General features: G+C 34.4%; 1 protein-coding gene and 1 pseudogene across 2 annotated transcripts; both read left to right on the top strand.

Moving 5' to 3' along the window:
• Nucleotides 1-610: 610 nt before the first annotated feature.
• On the top strand, nt 611-2,684 carry LOC107938248 (protein NUCLEAR FUSION DEFECTIVE 4-like; annotated as a pseudogene).
• A 1,340-nt stretch (nt 2,685-4,024) lies between these two features.
• LOC107938244 (DDT domain-containing protein DDR4) lies at nt 4,025-12,096 on the top strand. 2 transcript variants are annotated; one of them, XM_016871340.2, is made up of 12 exons: nt 4,025-4,904; nt 5,008-5,118; nt 6,888-6,974; nt 7,068-7,105; nt 7,185-7,266; nt 7,849-7,955; nt 8,117-8,273; nt 9,878-9,970; nt 10,074-10,197; nt 10,462-10,504; nt 10,621-10,803; nt 10,879-12,096. In XM_016871340.2, exons 1-12 carry the CDS (start codon nt 4,485-4,487, stop codon nt 11,609-11,611), a joined length of 2,178 nt encoding a protein of 725 aa, XP_016726829.2. In that variant the 5' UTR covers nt 4,025-4,484; the 3' UTR covers nt 11,612-12,096. The 2 variants fall into 2 exon arrangements, with proteins under 2 accessions (XP_016726829.2, XP_016726830.1); XM_016871341.2 differs by having other exon boundaries at nt 4,779-4,904; nt 4,985-5,118.
• Nucleotides 12,097-21,071: the final 8,975 nt, after the last annotated feature.

The raw sequence follows: 21,071 nt of genomic DNA, 5'->3' as shown, positions 1-21,071 counted from the left end.
CCCGAAATTTGCACATCCCTAGTCCTTACTATGCTCTGGTCAGTGGACTATCTCTATCAGTGCAAAACGTAGACAATCATTAGGTTTCATTCAATCTTCGAGGTTCATTTATCAATAACTTATTTACACATTATAATATAGGTGAAGGCGAATAAAACATTAAAAAAGGTGAAATTAATACACATCTTGAAGTATTTATTAATTTGTTATAAACTTATATTTATTATTAAAAATAAAATATATTTTAATTAACATACATGATCACGTCATCTCATGTAAAATAGTTTATAATACTATTCAAATTTTAATATTTTTTCCACAAAGTTTATCATGTAATACATTCAAAATATTATAAATATATTATATAAATTAGTAAACGCGTGGTTCAGACCAATAAAAATATTAATTAATTATATTATCAATATAATTTTAATTTTACCTTTTTAATTTTTAAATTAATTTTAAATATTATTTAACTCAACTTAAATCACATTAATTAAAAAATTTCAAATCAAATTAAAATAAATTAAATATTAACTCAAAATTTCTGGACACAATTCAATGGTATTGACGTTTTAACGGTACCAAGATATTTTCTGAGGTGGCACGGCTGAAGCACAGTCTACTTACAAATGTCGCAAACAGACAACATATCAGACAGAACACTAGAAGTCTAGGACAGAAGAGCAGAACTCATAAGAGTGACGGATGATTGATTACTAAATCAGAAAAACCGATCAAAGTTTGCAGCCGATGGAGAGGCTGAATCTGAAACACGAGCTCGGCGATAAATGGATTTCAACCCTAGCCAGCATATGGATCCAGTGCACCAGCGGTTCACTCTACACCTTCTCCATATATTCCCCAATTCTCAAATCCACCCAACGATATGATCAGTCAACCCTCGACACCGTTTCCGTTTTCAAAGACATCGGTGCCAACTGCGGCGTCCTTTCCGGTCTCCTCTACACTTTCGCCACTCCATCTAACCGCCGCAACGCTTATTTTGGTGGACCCTGCTTGGTCCTCGCGGCGGGTGCTATCCAATGCTTTATGGGCTACTTCCTCATCTGGGCTTCCGTGGTTGGATTGATCCCTCGCCCTCCGATTGTAGGGATGTGCTTCTTCGTGCTTTTGGCAGCGCATGCTCAGACTTTCTTTAATACTGCTAACGTGGTCACTGCTGTGCGGAACTTCCCTGATTATAGTGGCACTGCTGTTGGTATTATGAAGGTATGATTCTGGCTTTGGTTCTCGGATGCTGTTAAATCTTGAAAATTTCAATTTGGGTCTTGGATAACTCTGATGTTCTTTCTTATTTATTACGCTTTTCAATGTTGCACTTCTTATCTTCCCCCTTTTGATAGGGGTTTGTGGGTCTGAGTGGAGCAATATTGATTCAATATATTCCACAACAAACCCACTTCGTATTTGCTGGTCCTGGCACTGTTGCCTACCATCAATCCTTTGCTGCTTATGTGGTTTGTGAGAATTTATGACACAAAAGAGCAAGAGGAGAAGAAGCTTCTCAATGCCATTTCATGTGTTGCTCTGCTACTTGCAGCTTATCTTATGGTTGTAATAATAGTGGACCACCTCGTTACTTTCCAATTGCTTGTACGGATCGCTACTTTTGTGGTGCTTCTACTGTTACTTTCATCGCCACTGTGCATTGTGCCGAGCCTGAGAGCAAGGGAAAAAGATTCTTCCGTGATTCATCAGAGTTTGATTTCTGAGGGGCAAAGGTTTGATCAAGAAATGGAGGTTCATGATACGAGGGACTCACTGGAAGAAGACAACCTTAATCTTTTACAAGCCATGGGCAGCGTAAACTTCTGGATTTTGTTCTTTGCCATGGCATGTGGCATGGGGTCGGGGCTTGCCACGGTGAATAACCTTGGCCAAATAGGAGAATCTCTTGGTTACTCCAACTTTGAGACCAACACTTTGGTTTCCTTGTGGAGCATCTGGAATTTTCTGGGCCGGTTCGGGGTTGGATATGTATCGGATCATTTCCTGTATGTTAAAGGATGGGCAAGGCCATTGTTCATGGTGCTAACTCTGTCAAGCATGAGTGTTGGTCATGCTGTGATCGCATCTGGTATGCCTGGTGCCCTATATGCTGGTTCGATACTGGTGGGTGTTTGTTATGGGTCGCAGTGGTCTCTGATGCCCACGATTGCTTCAGAAATATTCGGGGTGAAACATATGGGAACCATATTCAATGCCATCACGATAGCTAGTCCAGTGGGATCGTATCTTTTCTCGGTGAGAGTGGTTGGGTTTATTTATGATAAGGAGGCGTGGGGATCAGGTTGCAGTGGAACTCATTGCTTTATGTTATCGTTCCTTATTATGGCATCTGCCACCTTATTGGGTTCTCTTGCCGCTTTAGCCTTGTTTTTCCATACCAAAAACTTTTATAATCAGGTTATACTCAGAAGGCTGCTACATTCCTTGAGGGAGTAATTCACCTTAACATAAGAGCCCTCTGGTTGAATGTTTTTGGATTGCTCTTCAATTAATTTAATGCCCCTACATAACATGAGTGCAGTGAAGAAGGGACATTGAAACCGCTGTTTAATCCATGGCCCCAACTTGTAAGTTTTTAGAAAGAAATTCATGCCAATCCTTTTCAAAGTTTGCCATATCTAGTTATAAAGGATTGATGGTGGAAATTTGAATTTTGAGGCCTAGCATTTGCTTAAAATTTATGCCTCACCCTAAATGGTGTTAAACTGTCTTAATCCACAAATTGAATTTAACTCAACTTGTATAACATTCTATAATTGGAGTCCAAAGTAAAAAAAGAAAAAGAAAAAGAAGAGAGGCTTTTGAGCCTCCCAAGCAAAGTAGTAAAATCTTTCCTTTCCTTGTTGATATGGGGCTTCATCATCTTTACCCACTCAGTTCCTATGCATTTGATGCGACTCTCATTATCCATCTAGTCTTGTGATGCTTCTTTATAAACAAGACAAACACTCAATCTATTAAATCAAGAAATTAAATTCGACTTCAATTTCAAGTAATTTATCTCCCACCTTTAATTATATATATATATATAACACTTTACTAGAGTAGTTTGTATTGTATGCTTCAAGTTTATTCTTTAATGTCATTATTTATTTTTTAATTATTGAAAATTTGCAATTAAACAAGAAGTCAACCACAAATGAGTTTAAAGTTAAACCTAAAATTGAGTTAATCTTTTATTAGGTAAATGAGTAATGATTATTCGAGCTCAAACAATTGTGGAATTGAGTTTCAACTTTAAATTTAATTTCAAACTTGAATTTGAGTTTTTTATAATATAAGATTACTTTGGTGCATTTGGTATGGGTAATAAATCTTCAATCTCAACCGTTAAGTGCTACGTGAAATAAATACTTTATATTGTAAGCCAAGATAGAGGACCGACTATAACCTTAAACTTTGGTCATTGTCGATAAAAGTTGCCATCTGAATTTACATAATATATATGTAATCAATGTAATAATGTGAGTTTAGTCATTATATTTTATTTTTGATGATTTTTATTTTTTATATTTTTTAAAATTTGAAATCGTTAATTTGTTAAATTAATAAATTCATTGTTAGTCGAGGGGGTGATAGGAGTAGTGAGTCTTTGATTATAGTTGGGACGATGGCGGCAATTTGCAAAGGCCAAGAGGTATGTGCATAATGATTGTGGTTTCAATGTAAATGTGAAGGCTTGATTTTTTAATATTTGGTTTTATAATTTTTTTAAAATAAGGAAAATGATTTGATGCAAGAAAAAAAATGAATTAGGATACAAAATACAAATATTAAAGTTTAAAATTATTATTATTATTTTACTTACCATCATAAAGAGTTTTTGACCACTAAAAAGACGAGAAAAATGAGACAGAAGGTATAATATATAAGGTAGGGATGGTTTTGTTATTGTTGATTATAACTGTTGGAATTAATAATAAAAATAAAATATATAATTAAACTAAAAGTACATAATATTAAAACTGAATTTTTGTTTTAACTTCAGGTGGGTGCGTAAATAATGTAAATACAAATTTCTGTAAGGTTAATAAACCCGAAACAGAAGATCCAAGCAAAGACCCAGGTTTTTGTTCATCCCCAAATTTCTCCATCTTCTCTTTCTATTTCTCCGTCCGCTTCCGTTTCTCCTTCCAACCAAACAGAAACTCCCCTTATTTATTTAATTTAAAAAAAAAAAAAGGAAAATACAAGTGAATGGAAGGATGGTTGGGATCTAGGGTTCTCCTTTCTTCTTCACTCCTCTTAACCCAAGCAAGCCTCCTCTCAATAAAATCACCCTAATTCTTTTTCTTTTCTTTTTTCACTCTTTTTCTTTTCTTTTTTTATATTAAATAAACAACAATAAACTAATTTCCCCTTTTCTCGCTTTCTTCAAAATGGAAATCTCCTACACTTAATCCCACCGTAACTACCCTAAAACCCTCGTTCCGATCTCACCCTTCCCCACCATGTCCCTCGATTCTTCCCCTTCCCTTCCGATCCCTTCCGACCCACCTCAAAACGATACCCTTCCTCCCCAAAACGACACTCCTACCCAAACCCCCGACGCAACTCCGATCCCACCCTTGACCAGGAGCAATCGTCCCTCCCGCGCTTGTACAATCCGAGCTTCCCAGAGGCTCTACGCCCAGCAACAGCAAGCCGCCATCGAGCGGCGGCAGAAACAGGCCAAGAAGGATCAGCAGCACAACCACCACCAGCCCAAGCAACCCAAGGACGACAGTGATGGTTCTTCGTCGCCGCAGCAGCAATGTGGCGGTAATAGCAAGATCGTTACTCCGTTAGTGGCGCCACCCGAGCCTTCGCAGTTGCCTAGGTGGACCATTCGGTCTATGTGGGAGTTAGCTTCCGTACTTAATTTCTTGCATGTAAGTTTCCAATTTGTTGTCTTGTTTTGTTCTGTTCTGTTTCTATTCATTCATTATGTGGCTTTGCTTTTTGTTGGGAGCTTACGGGCTTTGAGCGTAATAGGTTTTCAGGCCGCTTTTGAATATAGCTGTGGAGTTCTCAGCGGAGGAGTTTGAGACAGCGTTGATTACTCCTAATGATACTTTGGCAGATATTCATATTCCTTTGTTGAAGGTTTCTTCTTTTTCTCTTCATCTATTCAAAAGTATGATTTTATTGTTGGGTGCTTTAAAACGTACCCTTTTCCATAGAGGTTTTTCTCTCTCATGCTTGTTGGTATTACTTTAGTTCTTATTGAGCCAATTCGGTCTTTGTAGAGACTAGAGTCTGACTTTTCTCTTAGGTGATTCTTTAATAGTTTGAGTGCCATTTAAGTGTATAGATTAGTGCTAAGTGTTTCTGAACATGGTAGAGTAATAGGTGGATAGTTATGTGTTTCTGAACATGGTAGAGTAATAGGTGGATAGCTATGGAATCTACTTCTTGAAATATGGCTTTCTTCAGCTAAGAACTTTATTTATTGATGAAGCTATTGGCATGCAAGTCTTTTCATGGGATGCAGTTATAGGACCTATTTTACTTTATACTCAAGGATCTGTTTTACTTTTATATTCAAGTGCTAGGGTTGGGCTCTCTTTGAGTGCCATAGGTGGTGTTGAGCCCCAGGAAATGGTTGAATAAAACATGAATATACATTTTTCTTCTTTAGGCTGATCTTCCTCTTCTCAGTTTCTGACGTGTTATATCAGATCAATGAAGTTAAAAAGAACATGGACGCAGTTATATGGATAAGTTGTCTTCTTTGGAATATTCATAATTCAGGATATAGGTTCTCACATAATAACATTTGATTTTTCGTCAAACAAGGATGAACTCTATGTGTTATTGGTTGAAATCCCAGAACATGAACTCTGTCTTTTTCTAGATCCCGGAGTATGTTATTTGCTTAGAGTAGTATATGTCTTGGCTTACAAAGACCTAGGGTATGAAGAAAGATTCGTTAAGCCAACTTATCTGGATTGGGTTTTTTGACATGAGAAAGTTGGATGAAGTATGGTGAAACATCAAGAAAGAGAAGTGTCGTCATATTACCAATGGTTCTATTCAGCATTGTCTTTTTTGTGGATTTATGGCTTGATGACACTTAGGAAGCTTATGAATGGGGTGACACTCTAATGGAAGGAAACATGGTGAAATGTGTCATTGCATTGAATGATGATACCTGGAGTCAGTAAGTGGGTGGGAAGGAGCTTCACTGAGTTTTATGTTCTTCAAAGGTTAGCCATAGCTAAACACTGATTAACTGAAGACTTTTCTGGAAAGGAATGCAGGTGGCCTCATGTATGAAAATTAAAAGCCTTAAGTGACATGAAGTAGGTGCTTGATGGGAACTACTGATGTAACTGAATTAAAATTGCCAGTGATATGATTCTAAATCCTAAATTGTGTTCATCTTTGAGTTGCATGGAAATTGTTTATAAGTTGTGGTAAGTTGTATGAATTATTGGATTCTCATAACATGTAGTCTGATTGTATGGATCCAAACATATTTTGTAGTTCCTGACTTCCAGCTGCCTTGTTTTGGTTGCCTGTAGCCATTGTGTCTTCCATCTGTATAAGACAGTTTTTGGGGCAAACTGTGCATCAGAAATTTGTTTGTAGTTTGTGCAGTTGAGTTGTTAAAAGGAGATACTTTGCCCAATGAGTGACTCTGAACCCCAAAGCATTGTGTCTCTTTACATTTGTCTGTGATTAGAGAAAGGAGTTCTAGGTTGGTACTTATAATTACCAATGTACTTGTTGGCCAAGTAGTATGTAATTAATGTGGGTAAGACTATTTCTACTGGATTTGTTAACTTAAATGGCTTGCCTGAAAACAAATACATTAAGAATATTTTTATCTGGAACTGCAATGAGTTATCAATATACTTTCTCCATTTCAGGCAATCCCTCCAATTACTCGGATGCCCCTTACACGTGATACCTGGGTTACTGTTCTTTGCAGAAAATTAAGAGACTGGTGGCATTGGGTAACTTGTCATCTCTAGTCCTTTATTCTTGTTTAATAATATGTGGCATGCATGCTTACATATATATATACACATTGTTTTGGATGTTTGCAGGTTGCTGATGGGGATCTTCCCATTGTTGCTTCACATGGGTGAGTTGCCATGTACTTTTGGAATATTCTTTAACATATAATGCTGTTAGTGTATCTAATGAATGCTAATTTGTTATAGGGCGGAGATTGAATTATACAAGTCGCTTGATCCTGGAGTTCGTGTTGTGATCCTGAAAGCACTGTGTGACATTCGTGTTGAGGTATGATGATCATCAATAAATTGTCTTTTTAATCCCATTTGTAAATGCTTGATGCTTCTCTTATCTTGATTAGGACTTTGATTTCTATTAGTATTATATTATAAGTTTGAGGGCAGCATCAAGTCTATACATGTAATGTTGGGGACACAAAAATCTAAATTCGCTATTATCACAAATAAGTCCCAAGTGGCTGAATTCCTTAGCCCAGGTTTGGATGGTTGGACACCACCTGTGGCACAGTTGGATTTTAACGAATATTGATGCGGTAACATACTGGTCTGTATGGCTTTTGCTGTATTTGTCTAGAGTTGTTATCATGAAGTTGAAGGCTTCCTTCTCTTTTAGTTCCTCATTTTGTTGAAGGAATTTTGATATCAACCTAAGTAGTAACTCCTTGACAATGACTTTTAGATCCAAATGTCTGATTTGATCTTCTCTGTTATTTAAATTGCTTCTTATAATTAAGTTGTACAGCCTTTTCTGAATGGTTCATTACTTGGAGGGATTGCTTTCTTTTCCAATTCTGTGTGATCATATCTTTGGAGCTTACTGAGAGATGAAATATCTGTTGTCCTTTTGCAGCAAGACGACATTCGAAGCTACATTGACAACTCACTTAAACATGGTGTTCAACTTTCAGCCTTTCGTAAAGAACGTATCGGAGGCGATTCTCAGGGAATTAATTACTGGTAATGTCTTGGGCTTATCAAAAAGCTTCTATCTGTTACCTCTTTGTAGCTTGTTTGGTTTGAGTGTTGCACTTGTAGATTACTTATGGTAGTTTTTTGTTGTGAACATTTCTCTGCTGGCATTGCTGTTTAAGCAATTTTTTTTTCTGTTGTTTGCACAGGTATGAAGATGATGCTGTTGTTGGTCATCGCTTATACCGTGAAATAAGGAAAGTTGAGTTGAAGAAAGCAAAGATGAAAGGTTCCCATGTTCCTAATAGTGCAACATATCTGTGGGAAACAGTTGCAACAAATTTCGAAGAATTTCAAGATGTTTCTGTAAGTTGTGTGTGTATTTTATATAAGTCCTTTTATGTGTTTGTGGGTTTATTATGCTGTTCATAATGCATCACTACATTGAAACTTATAGAGCTTTCTTTTGAGCAGTCTTTATTGAGTTTGCATGGTTCATTATATCTGATGCTTCTTGAAAGTTACCAGTATGATGAACATTCTGATGGGGTTTTCAGATAGAAAAAATGGCCATATAGATTCATGCACCGGAATGTCTATTCTCAAGGGGAACTTGGCTTAAGCATTGATGTTAGACCATATTGTTGCTCTCTCTCTCTCTCTCTTTCCCTCCACACGGCTCAAAAATCCATGCTGAGGATGGTACATGTCTTTGTAGCAAACAAAACCTTCATAGTAGGCAGGTGCCCTCTGTGAAAAACCCTAAAGTTGCTCATTTAAGGTAGATGCAACCAGATCATCACCCTCTATAACAATGCATGCTAACCCTATCATCTAGCAAAATCCAAACTTTTCAATACAGTGGCAATCTCCATGTAAGTTGTTCATTTAAGGTAGGAACGGTCAAAATATCACCCTACGCAATGGTGCATGCTAACTCTATAATCTAGCAAAACTCAAGCTTTTCAATACAACAGCAACTTCCTTGAGTTGGGTCTCTGGGGTACTGATTTTTGGGACTAACTTTGCAATGGAAATTTGTGGAAGAAATGGATAAGGAAATTTCCGCTGACATTGACAAAGAATTTTGAAGTAAATAGCTATGTTATTGAAGTTTTATTCTACTAACTTTGAAGTATTTGGAGATCCACTGGAGCTAAGAAATAGTCATTAGAGAAGGATAATGGTTTAAACTATGGCATTAACAATATAGAGTAGGGCACTGGGTGTTCAGTTGATATTATGGGCTTCATAAGAGTACTCTGTGGTTCTGCTTACTTCCGAAGTTAGATATAAGGTAGGAAGCAGCCCACATTCATTTTACTGAATGCTGTTTTCAGGCATGTTTTCCGTGACTCCTTGTTATCCAATCATCTCTTGTTGCTTTATTTTAAGGCCATAACAAGCATAATGATAATAGTATTCTGCTCTACAATAAATTCAAATTGATGTTTACATAACTACCTTGTGGTCCTTGCCTACTTGTACAAAATTTCTGAGGAGTTTTCGTTCATAATTTCTGTACTAGGCTAGGTTATTGTTGGGGTATATGTTCTATAATTATAGATGCCATTATCAGCTTTGATCCATGCATGTCATTGGCACCAAAGTTCCCAGAGCTTTACCTTTGCTTTTCTTTGTGGAGTGGCATGGGGATCATAACAGAGACAATTCTGATTGAGACGAAAACTTTCTTTTTCTGAATCACTTGCGTTGCCTATATCTTTCTCAAGACCTCTAAGTAATAATGTTAAATTGTTGGAAGTAATCTTATCTATTATGACATGGTCATACAATTAAATTTAGTCATACAGAAGTTTGGATGACAAAGATGTTCTGTCCAGTTCTACTGTTGAAGAACAGACTGAGTTTTGTGTCAGTCATCTGTTTTTATTTGCTAGAAATGCAAAGCTTATATAGCGTTTATTTGATCCTTTTATTGATATTATCTGTTTCATGTGCTTCCGCAGGAGAAACTTTTTGCCAGTAAAAATAGAGCAGAAGCTTCACTAGGGAAGAAATTAAAGAACGACAAGCTTCCTGAGATTGAAAAGGAACACAAGGTACATAAAAAGTTGCTTATTATCATTTGAGCAGCATCACAAAACTGTTATCCTTCTCTTGAGGTAAAAATTGTTTCTTAATCCAATTCTTCCTTTTGCCCAGAGGAAGGAGAGGTTACTGAAAAAACAACATAGACAAGCTCTTCTTCTTGACAACTTCTTGGCTGTTGATGGGCTTGGTCCAGGACGCTCCCTTCGTGACAGAAAACCTGTGACTTACACATTTGGTACGGAACTTTAAAGTCCAACATGCCTTTCAATTTTTAACTGGATTTTTGTCATTTAGTAACCAGAGATTCAAGTTTTCTGGTGGTTTTTTTTTGTTCCTAGCCATAAATACTGACAGTATTAAACTGACTTATCTGGGCTTGTTAGTGTTCAGATTCTGGGTAAATGCTTTTATCTGAATTGATATAATTTCTTATAATTGTGCGTTCAGATTTTGATAAATGCTTTTATCTAAGCTGACATATTTTGTTATAATCTTGCAGATGATTATGATCGGTCAATAAATGAGGCTATTAAGATTACCAAGTATGTAATATATAACATAGACATATTCCTGAATACATTGATATGATTTCCTTGCAATGATCTGGACTTGTTTCTTCTGCCTTAAATGTGGTTTCTCACTGTTGACCATGTGTCAGGCGGAAAGCACCATCACCGGATCCTCTCAATGGAAGAGATGTTGCCAAATCTGAACCTTCTGCGAATGGAAAATTGACCGGTCCTTCACATGGCTCTGAACAGGACAGTTACAATCTACCCTCCCCCAAATCTCCCGAAGATGATGATTTTGATGACAATAAATCTGGGGAATTGGATCGTAGGTATGATACTTTATTCTTGAATGTCTCCTATTGTTGCTGTAAAGTTTCATCTAATTTTTGTATGATCCTTTGTAGCAATCGACGGAGGCAGAGACCTCAACGATATTCAGCGAAGGAATTCGTTGAAGCTGTTTCGGATAACGAGGCTGACTTTGACAGTGATGATGATATAGTTGGAGAAGCAGTATATGATGAGGAATACCTAAGAAAAAGAAAACAGAGAAGGCAATCCAGCAGCTCAGAAGGAGATGAGGAATACCGTTGGGACGAAGAAAATGCTGAAGATGAGGAGGAGGAAGAAGAGGATTCATTAAGTATCAGTGAGGACAGTGATGAGGCCCCAAAAGTCAAGAAGTTGCCAGGCCGTACTCGGAGGGAAACTAAGCTAAGGTCAGTGGATGAGCTTCAATCAGGTCTAAGGCGTAGTAAAAGAGCCACCAGAAATCGTATTAATTATAGACAGTATGAGCTGTCGGAATCTGAAACAGAGTCGAAACCTGAAAAGTCGAATCCATCGGATGAACACTCGGATGCAAGTGAGAAGGAGGAGTTCTCAGAAGGAAGTCAAGATTCCAATGGCAGTGATGATGAGCAGGAAATGGAAGTTAATCCACCTATGGAAGGTAACTCTGATCCAGTAGAGAAAGAGCAAAGCCAGGCACCAGAGCAATCTAGTGGCAGTGGGCAAGATGAAGCAGACGGTGCACAAAAACGACGCTTCCTTGACCTAAATGAGCTTGCTCCAGGTTCTGGTTGCGACGATGGTCCAAATACAATAATGAAAGATGAGGATAGAAATGATTTCTAGAGGTGGTGTGGTGGGGAGCAAATGTTGTAATTTTCTCCTGGGGAAGCGAATTGTATGATAGTAAAATTTATAAATTTTGCGAAAAGCCTATCGAGGAAATTATGTTGGGGCGTTCCTCTGAGGCTTCTTCACTCCACCTGGATGCATATCCCTTGAGGGCTTGCAGCAGGGAAGCAACACGCTGAGAGTGAGTGAGTGAATGAGAAAGAGATGTGTAGATTAGGTAGTCATATTTTAGCATTTGTCTACATTGAAGAAGAAAAAACCTACGGCAGTGTGGGCGATGGGGGTTCAGGAGATTTTAGCTTTATCCACTTGATGTACAATAACCCTTAACAAATATTTGTAACTGAGAGAAAAAAAATGGTTTTAGATGGGATGGTCTAGCCCTGTAGTGTGATTGGTTTTAGTATCCTTACTATTATTATTATTATTATCATCATCATCTTCATCATCCTAATGGAACCATCTTTCGTCTTTTCTTCTTTTTTTTCTTATTATTGTAACCGAGCCATCCTCTGACAAAGTTATTTAGAGTTTCCTCCTTCAAATTCCCTGTTTTGTTCTTTCCTTACTAACTTTCCAGCCTCAAATTGGAATGAAGTTTGGAGGAGCTAAGGTAGATCATTGTACCTACGTCCGTTTGAATGGTTTTCAGAAAATGAGCGTGGGCTGGGCAAGTTTGAAAAATGAGTCAACATTTAAGTCTCTTCAATCTATTTTTTAAGTATGTAATATGTTTTATTGTATCTTTTTTTATAGTAATATATAATAGTCTAATGCAAGTATATTAAAAAAAAAAAGTTAAGTTGTTTATCTGTATAATTTTAATAAATTAAAAATTATATAAAATTATTAAATATTAAATTAAAAATAATATGTCTTCTTTTCAAAAATTTAAAAAACAATGACAAATTTTAAAATAAACTTGGATAATTATTTACAAATATGAATGGATTTAGATAAATTTTTAAACTCATATTTCAAGTCAGACCAAGTTTGATAAGTATAAAGTGTGTTAATATTATGTTTAAGTCTATTTTGAACCCGACTTAACTCAGTTCATTAATACCTTTATACTTAATATCTTTACATTTAGACGATTGTATTAAATTTGATAAACTTAAAAAAAATAACATGAGTATGAATAGACAAATGTGTTAAAATTTAGTTGTATAATAACATAAGGAAAAACTTATTCATTATGTAAGTGTTAAAATGGCTTGTTATAACATAAGGAATAATTAGTACAATGTTTGATAGACATTTTGAATTTATCACAAACATTTTCTACTTCCCCGAAACAAAATCTCTCTTTTTCTACTTCTCTAAGTCCTCAAAGAGCTCCAATTAGCCTACTCTAGTAGTTCATTCTCCATCAATAAATGAATAAGTTTTTAGGACAAACTTGAAGATAACATCTCTATCGCCAAAGGGTGGCTCGAAGTTTCCACTTCTTTCTCTTAAAAGGCAAATGTATGACATTAGCTTGAGCTTCTCCCATGACAACAGTAACTTTAGGAGAAGGCTTCGCTAGGACTAAGGCACGAGAAGTATTGACAAAAGCCACGCTCTTTGCAAAATAAGAAAGAAGATGCTGCAACAATGGAAAGAAAAAAAAAACTAAAATCTAAAAACAAAATTTAGGCTTAAATGTACTTTTGAGTTTATGCAAGGCTTTTGGCGACATACCCCTCCCTTACTCTAAGCAACATACCAAAGAGCTCAGTGTTCAAGTGCTCACACACATGCTAAAGAACGAAATCAATATGTTTCTTCTCTCCAAGCATAAGCTTCATTAAAAAAACCTTACTTTGTCGCGACCACACATTATGTGACTTGTGCCAAGTGCTAATATTTGGCATATAGAAAAGCCTACTCACTTCTTTTTGGGTCACACCGTTGGGGCTACGGTTATTAAAACAAAACCTCCAAAAGTTACTTAGAGACCATACCTAGCTGAACTTTAAAGGCTCTGTCTTTAGGCAGCGAGTTCATTGAATGAAGGAGCCAAAAGTCTTGCATATGAAGGAAGGGTCCACTTAAAGGGGAAAGAAGAAATCTTTCAACTTACTCTTTATCAAAATGTACTTATGATGATAAAAAGAAATTCTTTTAGGGAGTTTATTCACCTCAAGATTAAGACTATCCTATGTCTCAAATGACCTATGCCAAGAGAATCCTCAAAAGTAGTAGCAAACAGGTTCCTAAAACTAATTGAATAAGGTTCTTCTTAACACTTCTTACAATATAAAAAATACAGTACCAATAAGCGCCAAGAAGTCTCAGATATATGTACAGGGGCAACATTATACAACCGTAACATCTTTACAAACCAAAGATGAATGGGCAAGTGAAAGCCCGCTTCAAATAAATGGAAAAGGAGATGGAAACCTCTCTCATTGGTGGTGACTTCACAAAATCCAGTGGAGTCCTAACAGAACTAAAAATCAGTATTTATAGTGAAGACGTTTAACATATCACAATAGCATCATGTCAGCCATTTTTGTCATAATGGTGATGCATATTGTTCCTCACCTTTCATTGGAGCATTATTAGTGTGAAATATTAAAGGATCGACATCTATTTTTAAAGACAAGAAGTCAAAAGTAAAAAGACAAAAGATAAGAAGTGATTTCACAACAACAAAAAAAAAAATAACGAAATAGGATTGAAAGAAAAAGAAGAAGATATGATCCTAAATGTTAGGATTTTGTACTCTTAGTGTAGTTATTTTTGTCATTTATGCTTATAATTTTTCAAATAAATTGGTTAATAGAATTCAATAATTAAATTATTTTCTTTTGTATAAACAGTCCCTATTGGTTTTTGCACGAAAAATAAAGTGAATAAAGCAAACATTGACTCATTAATTATCTAAAAATTAACTAAAATTAAGTTGGATCATAAGGTCAGATTATGATGTAGGAAGACTACTTACATTGGTAGGTAATTTAAAAGGTCCATAGTTTAAGCAAACAAAATTGAGCAATTGATTCAATGTACTATTATATTGTCTATCAAGTCCAATTAAAGAGATATATTGTCTTGGATATCGGAACAAGTGACTCCCAGAAAGATAGAGATATATCATTTGGATTAACAATATATCGGACATAACATAAGTTATGGATCTAGTCACTTGTGACATTCGTAGTATGACTTACCTCAATATTGAGTAAGTGACTAATTATGTGCATGTAATTTATACGCTTTGATATATTGAAAGCTTGTACTCAATTGGTATCAGAGCTAAAAGTTTATCCACAAATAAAGAGTATTCTTTCACTAGCATTGCTAAGATTATGAAAAAGAAACATGACCATAAATCATTCATCAAGGACAAACAATTGCTTTTACTATTTATTAGTAATAATCTATTTTATTGTGGAAGTTGCAATAGTAACCATGAGATAAAATAGGATCATATTAGGTAAACGAATTTAATCCAAAGACATTAAGAATATCCTATAAGGGTAACACATTGATGACACTGTCATTGGGCAAAGCATAAATCTAAGTTTCTTCCGTAATGATGTATAATGGAGAGTTCACTTATGGTACTTTTAGTGGATTGACTTCATGACAAAATAATATTGTAATTAATAGACGAAGATTCAGAACTTAATTTCCCTAATTATATATGTCTAATTGATCCCTCCACTAGCTCAACAGAACCCTATATAGATTGCACAAAAATTGATATGTTGAATGAATGAAAACAACCCAAGAGAAATAGATTACATGAATTATCATCCGTAGTAAATGATTTTCTCAAAAGTAACATGAGCTAACTTGGAAATTAATTTAAATTCTTTGAATTATTATTTAATTTATTGTAAATAAATAATTGAAGTTCAAAGTAAAAATTAAATTAATCAATCATCACGATTATACTGAGTAGGACAAATTTATCTACTCATAGATTTTTATATGATAAAGTCGACATGGTTTTAACGGAATTAAAATTGGGTTGAGAAAATAATTTAATTGAATAAAATATTATTTAGGAAACAAAAAACTAGTTATTTGGTTGAATAATTATATGAGCTTGTTTTAATTAGAAACTAAATTGCATACATAATTATACTCAATATATGAAAAAGGTCTAATAAGCCTATTCTTACTAGAGGTGGGCTATGGAAGAAACCTAGTGTATGTGCCACCCACTATAACGAGTCTTAGTGGGACTTTAAATTTTGCTATTAAATGTTATTTTTTTCTTTCCCTTCTTATTTAAGTAAAACTATTGTGATTTTTTTTCTTATAAATAGGGGCTATGGGATAGCCAAGTACAAAACTTTGACATATGTGGATACTTTGTCAAATTTTAGAAAAGTTTATTTACTACAAAATAAATTCTAAATTCATGAGTACTTGAGTTTGTGTTTTTTCAGTTTTGGTTAAATAAAGAAAGCGAGTTTTTCCTATTGGAAAGTTAGACTTTTCATTCTATGTTCAACTTGGAATAAGAGCCCACTCCCTTAGCAATCGACGCTTCGAGGATAGTAGAAAATATCATTTGGTAGAAAATTAGGAATCGACATATCTCACTAATCCAAAACATAGGTATTAAATTTGGTAAAATTTATTACCATAGATAAAACAATAAGGGTTCAGTTTTAAAAAAAATTAAATCTCCTCAGTGTAACAAAACTATTTTCATATATAATATTTCCAACATTAAATTCATGAATGAGCCCTATTTATAAGTATTCAGGAAGGAAACTAAAGTGACACTTTAAAAGAAACGTCAATAACAAAGAAACTAACATATCTTGAAAAACCCCAATCAAAGGCAAACACATGTTCAAAAGCAATTAATACAATGTTACAAAAATCAGGACAAAAATCATGACATTTTAGAATCTCTTCAAGTCTCACCAAAACTCTCGAAAGCCCTGCCAGGGATTCAATTGAACCTAAGTCACTTTTTAACATGCCTTTCATTTACTAGACAATTGTTATACCCTTATTAAACCACACAATGCCTATGCTTAAAGGTAAAATTTGGTGACACTCAATCTTGCAGCTTAAGCAGAAAGATAGTCCTAGCCTCACACTGCTAGAGCACCACATCACAAAAAGTAGGCCCATACAATACTTCAAAGATATATATGGAAGAGCTCTCACCAACATATATCAATCAAATGTTAGATTATCGGTACGCTCGTAGCGCAGTGTAAAAATTACTCCGATGATCGCAAACCAAGAATTCATGTGCGAGGAATGGTTCAGGTTTCTAAATTGAAAAATAACTGTTCAAAATTATACCTCCGCAGAGGATGTGTAGAATAGTTTTGATTCTACATAGTAAATTGTTTCACAAACCACAACCGCAATAAAAAAATTTGGCTTTCACATAATCCACTTAAGTGATCAACAGTCAAGATAAAAAACCTAACTTTTAGAAAGGTTTCTGGTTTTTTGATATTCCCCTTAGTCTGCTAGAATTTTGTGAAATTCACGATAAAAGAAATTGAGATATATGTGGAGTTTTATTCAAAGTCTCTTGTGTTGGAAAAAATTCAATTCGAAAACAGTTTTCTTGTATTGCGAAAAATTAAAATTTTGAAAACCGAGCTGGTATGTGATATTTATAACAATAAATCATTTACCGAAAATGCACTTGTGTTTTTGGCTAGACGGATCTTTGTCATTCTCGGCTTTCAACCGAACGTCCTTCTTTCGCTATTCTCGTACTAGGAATTGCTTTAAATATAGACTCAATTGAATTCGAATCAAACACAAAACCATAAATACTTTCTTTACTTTTAGTGGGAAAGTAAATCTCTCTTTAATTGAAATGGGAAGAACTGTTATTTCGAAAACTAGATTTTATCCTTAGAAGTAAATTCTCACTATTTTCAAGCAGAATACAAACATCTCAAAGTTGTGTATAACTTACTTGTGTATTTAGCCCTTCTGGTGTCATCTATTTATAGGAAGAAAAAGTAAAACTCTTGTTGAATTGTAAAATTTTATTTCGGTAGAAAAACTAAATTCTAGTCTAACTAGGATTAAGGGGCGCAACCTTAGTTAAATAAACCAGGGCTTGTCATCCTATGTACCGTCATGAGAGGTTTTTGGGCTTCTTCTATATCAAGTTTAATTATAAGTATTTCTTAAACTTTTAATCCAGTACTTTATAATTCAATCTAATCGAACACTTGTTTTTCTATTTTCAAAATAAACATCATAAATTAATTTAAATTAATTAATTAATTTCCTAATTAAATAATTTTCTTAACCCAATTCTAATTTCGTTAAAATCATGACGACTTTACTGTAAAAAAATCTATGAGAAAATATATTTAATATTTCTACATTTAATGGATTCACTATGACCAATTAATTTATTTCTATTTTCGAACTTCAATTATGTAATTAATTAAATAATAATTTGAAAAATTATAAATTCATTTTCAGATCATTTTCATTTAAAGAATGTTTGTCATTTCTCTAACTTTACCATTTCTATATATTTCTGTTCATTTGGTTTAACATGCAATTCATTTATAGTTTCAGCAAGCTAGCAAAGGGACTGATTGGACATATGCAATTAGGGGTCAAATGATTTATAATTAAATTCCAACTTTTCACCTATTAATTATAAACTCATTTAATCACGAAGTTATTCCACTATAGTATCGTAACTGAGCTCTCCCTAATGGCATACCATTACGAAAGCAACTCATCAGTGCTTGTCCAATGACCTTGTCATAAGTGTGTTACCTTCATAAGATATCCTTAATCTCTTTGGGACAAATCTGATCTCCCAACGTGATCTTATTCTATCTCATGGTAACCATTACATTTTCCTTCATGAAAAGTCAATTACTATTAAATAATAATTAAGTCATTCATCACAACAATGAACAACCCATGACCATGTTTATTTTTCATCTACCATGTAATGCCAATACGAGGATATCATTTACCCAAATCTCGAATTATGAATTCCACTATTGTGAATGACGCTACATACTATAGAAGTAGTATATCTAACACACCATCTTTCAGTTCTTTATCTATTTGAGCTCAGGCTTTTACTCACATCAAAGTATACGATTCACACATACATAGTCTGTCATCCACTCCGGATTAAGGTATGTCACACTTTGAACATCACAAGTGAATAAATCCATAAACGAACTCAATATCTATTATTCTTAGGTCCAATCCGATGTATTGTCAGTCCACTCAGTCACATATATGTCTCTATTTTCTAGGAGTTATCCGCTTCAATGCCTAAGACAAGGCATCTCTCCAATTGAACTTGATAGACGACATATTAGTCTTTCAATCGGTTTGCTCATTTCTGATTAGAATAAAGACATGTTTAGGTTCATCTACTAATATAAGTTGTCTTTCCATATTATAATCTTACCATGTAATACTGTTTAGTATTAGTTTAAACATTAGACAACCAATGAGCCAATATTTTCTTCTATTTTGTTTTACATGCAAAAGCCACATGAGAACATTATACAAAGTATACTAATGTAATCCATGAATTATTTTATTAACCAATTTATTCGAAAAAATTATAACCTTACAAACGAATATAATACACTTAGGGCATCAGATCCAATATCTTGTTAGAATAAATTCTCTCTCGTAGAGTTTAGAACCAACCCTATTACTTCAAAGTGAATCCGAGAAAATTAAGTTAAATGTTATATTTCCAAACAACTGATATCCACATTTTTAACTTAAGTTCCTTAATCTACCAACTTAATTGTTTTATTAAATACAATATTTAATCAACCAATCAAGTTAATTTTTCCCAATTAAATATGTGTAGCATGCAGCAGACTGACTTAAGTGGATCATCTGCATTTGTACATCAAGCATGTACATTAATAAATAACTTTTTTCGAATTAAATTAATTATAGACATTTTCTATTATTATTTTAACTTGTGGGTTGAGTTAAATATATTAGCTCATTCTTTTTACAATATTCCAATCGTCTCACCTAATGGGTGTAGCCATATAGGTTCTTGTAACATTGGTAATAATATTAGAACACTTCTAATGTTAAAAGCAATGAGTGACATCTAGTAATGCATCATTGCTATCCAAATTACAATAAGTCATGATTTGACATATTCATTACTCTGATGATATCAATGTGTAGCGTATCCCTTTATCCATGATATCTAGATTGAACATAAGTTATGGAACAATTACACTTATATAGTCTCATCTGCTTATTTCTTGATTCCAAGTAGACTAACATAAACAAATGAGTCTGATATCCCATATCAAACTCATTTGTACACGACCATACATTTCTAGTCTCACTTGATCCAAAGGCCTATGATATCACTCCCACTATGTAGGAGGAATAAATCCTATCTTGATCACTCTCATTCCACTACATAAATTGTGACATACCAAACATCCACCTTTATAACACAATCATTTACGGAAAATGTTTGACTGTGTCAAAACATGTGGCATTTAATATTGGAACTATGATGACCTCAAATCTAAGGATTATATTCACTATCATCACTATGAGAATTGTTGTGATCATTACATAATAATCCAAGAAGCATTCTCATGATGGGTCAATCTAGTACATCTATCTTTAGCATGTTCCTATGCATTGACTCAACATCCTTATATCTATGACAAAGCTTTGTCATCAGTCAATGCATATTAGTCTTAATGTAGTATTGTAGTCTAAACCCACAATGGTACTTGACTAAGGATGTTTAAGAATAACCATATTATTCTTTGGACTTTATGATTAACAATTTATTTAAACACAAAAATATAAATTGAAAATAACAATAATAATGCCTTTTATAAATAAACTTGGTAAATACATATGCAAAATACAATTATCTCATGACTGATCTTTAAAAATACTCTAACATCCACCACCTCCTCAATTTTAACAACTTTCATCTAATTATCTTACATAATCTATGTTGAAAAGTCAATTAAGGGGGTGTTGAAAAGTCAAAAATAGGAGGTGCAATTGGCAACAAAAGAAAAAGTGATAGGCAAGTTGTTTGAAGTTGAATGAGATAATTACAATTTTGGTCCCTAATTTTTTAGGCCATTTGCAAGTTGGTCCCTGAACCTCAACTATAAATAGGCCTAATCATTTTTCATTTCAACCATCCCAACCAATCTTTCTCTCTTAGTTTTCTCTCTTCTCCCATTTGAGAATTCTTAAGGAATTCTATTTGTTTGTAATATTTTGGAGATAGTAAAGTTATCATCTGGTGTTAGTACCCGAGGACGTAGGTATAATTTACCAAACCTCGTTAAAACTCTTGTGTTCTTTCTTGTCCTATTTTTCTTTCAATATTTGAGGGTATAATAGTAGTATTTAATTGTGCTATTAAATTACTATAGAAGGGATATTCTGACTAAGGAAAGACTTGATATTTAAGAGATCCTTGTGATCCACCTCTCTTCCCTGGGAATTGAACTTTGTG

This window comes from Gossypium hirsutum, chromosome A12 (genome assembly GCF_007990345.1).
Source record: "Gossypium hirsutum isolate 1008001.06 chromosome A12, Gossypium_hirsutum_v2.1, whole genome shotgun sequence".
Lineage (NCBI taxonomy): Eukaryota > Viridiplantae > Streptophyta > Magnoliopsida > Malvales > Malvaceae > Gossypium > Gossypium hirsutum.
Note: the sequence above shows the minus strand (reverse complement) of the source record. Positions and strands in the feature narration are given on the sequence as shown.

What these genes read in the sequence shown, in the direction of transcription:
- LOC107938244 (XM_016871340.2), top strand. Translation starts at nt 4,485, where the DNA reads ATGTCCCTCGATTCTTCCCCTTCCCTTCCGATCCCTTCCGACCCACCT. An exon ending in TAAGAGACTGGTGGCATTGG is followed by an intron (nt 6,975 to 7,067) that starts GTAACTTGTCAT and finishes GGATGTTTGCAG; the next exon opens with GTTGCTGATGGGGATCTTCC. An exon ending in GAGGCTATTAAGATTACCAA is followed by an intron (nt 10,505 to 10,620) that starts GTATGTAATATA and finishes ACCATGTGTCAG; the next exon opens with GCGGAAAGCACCATCACCGG.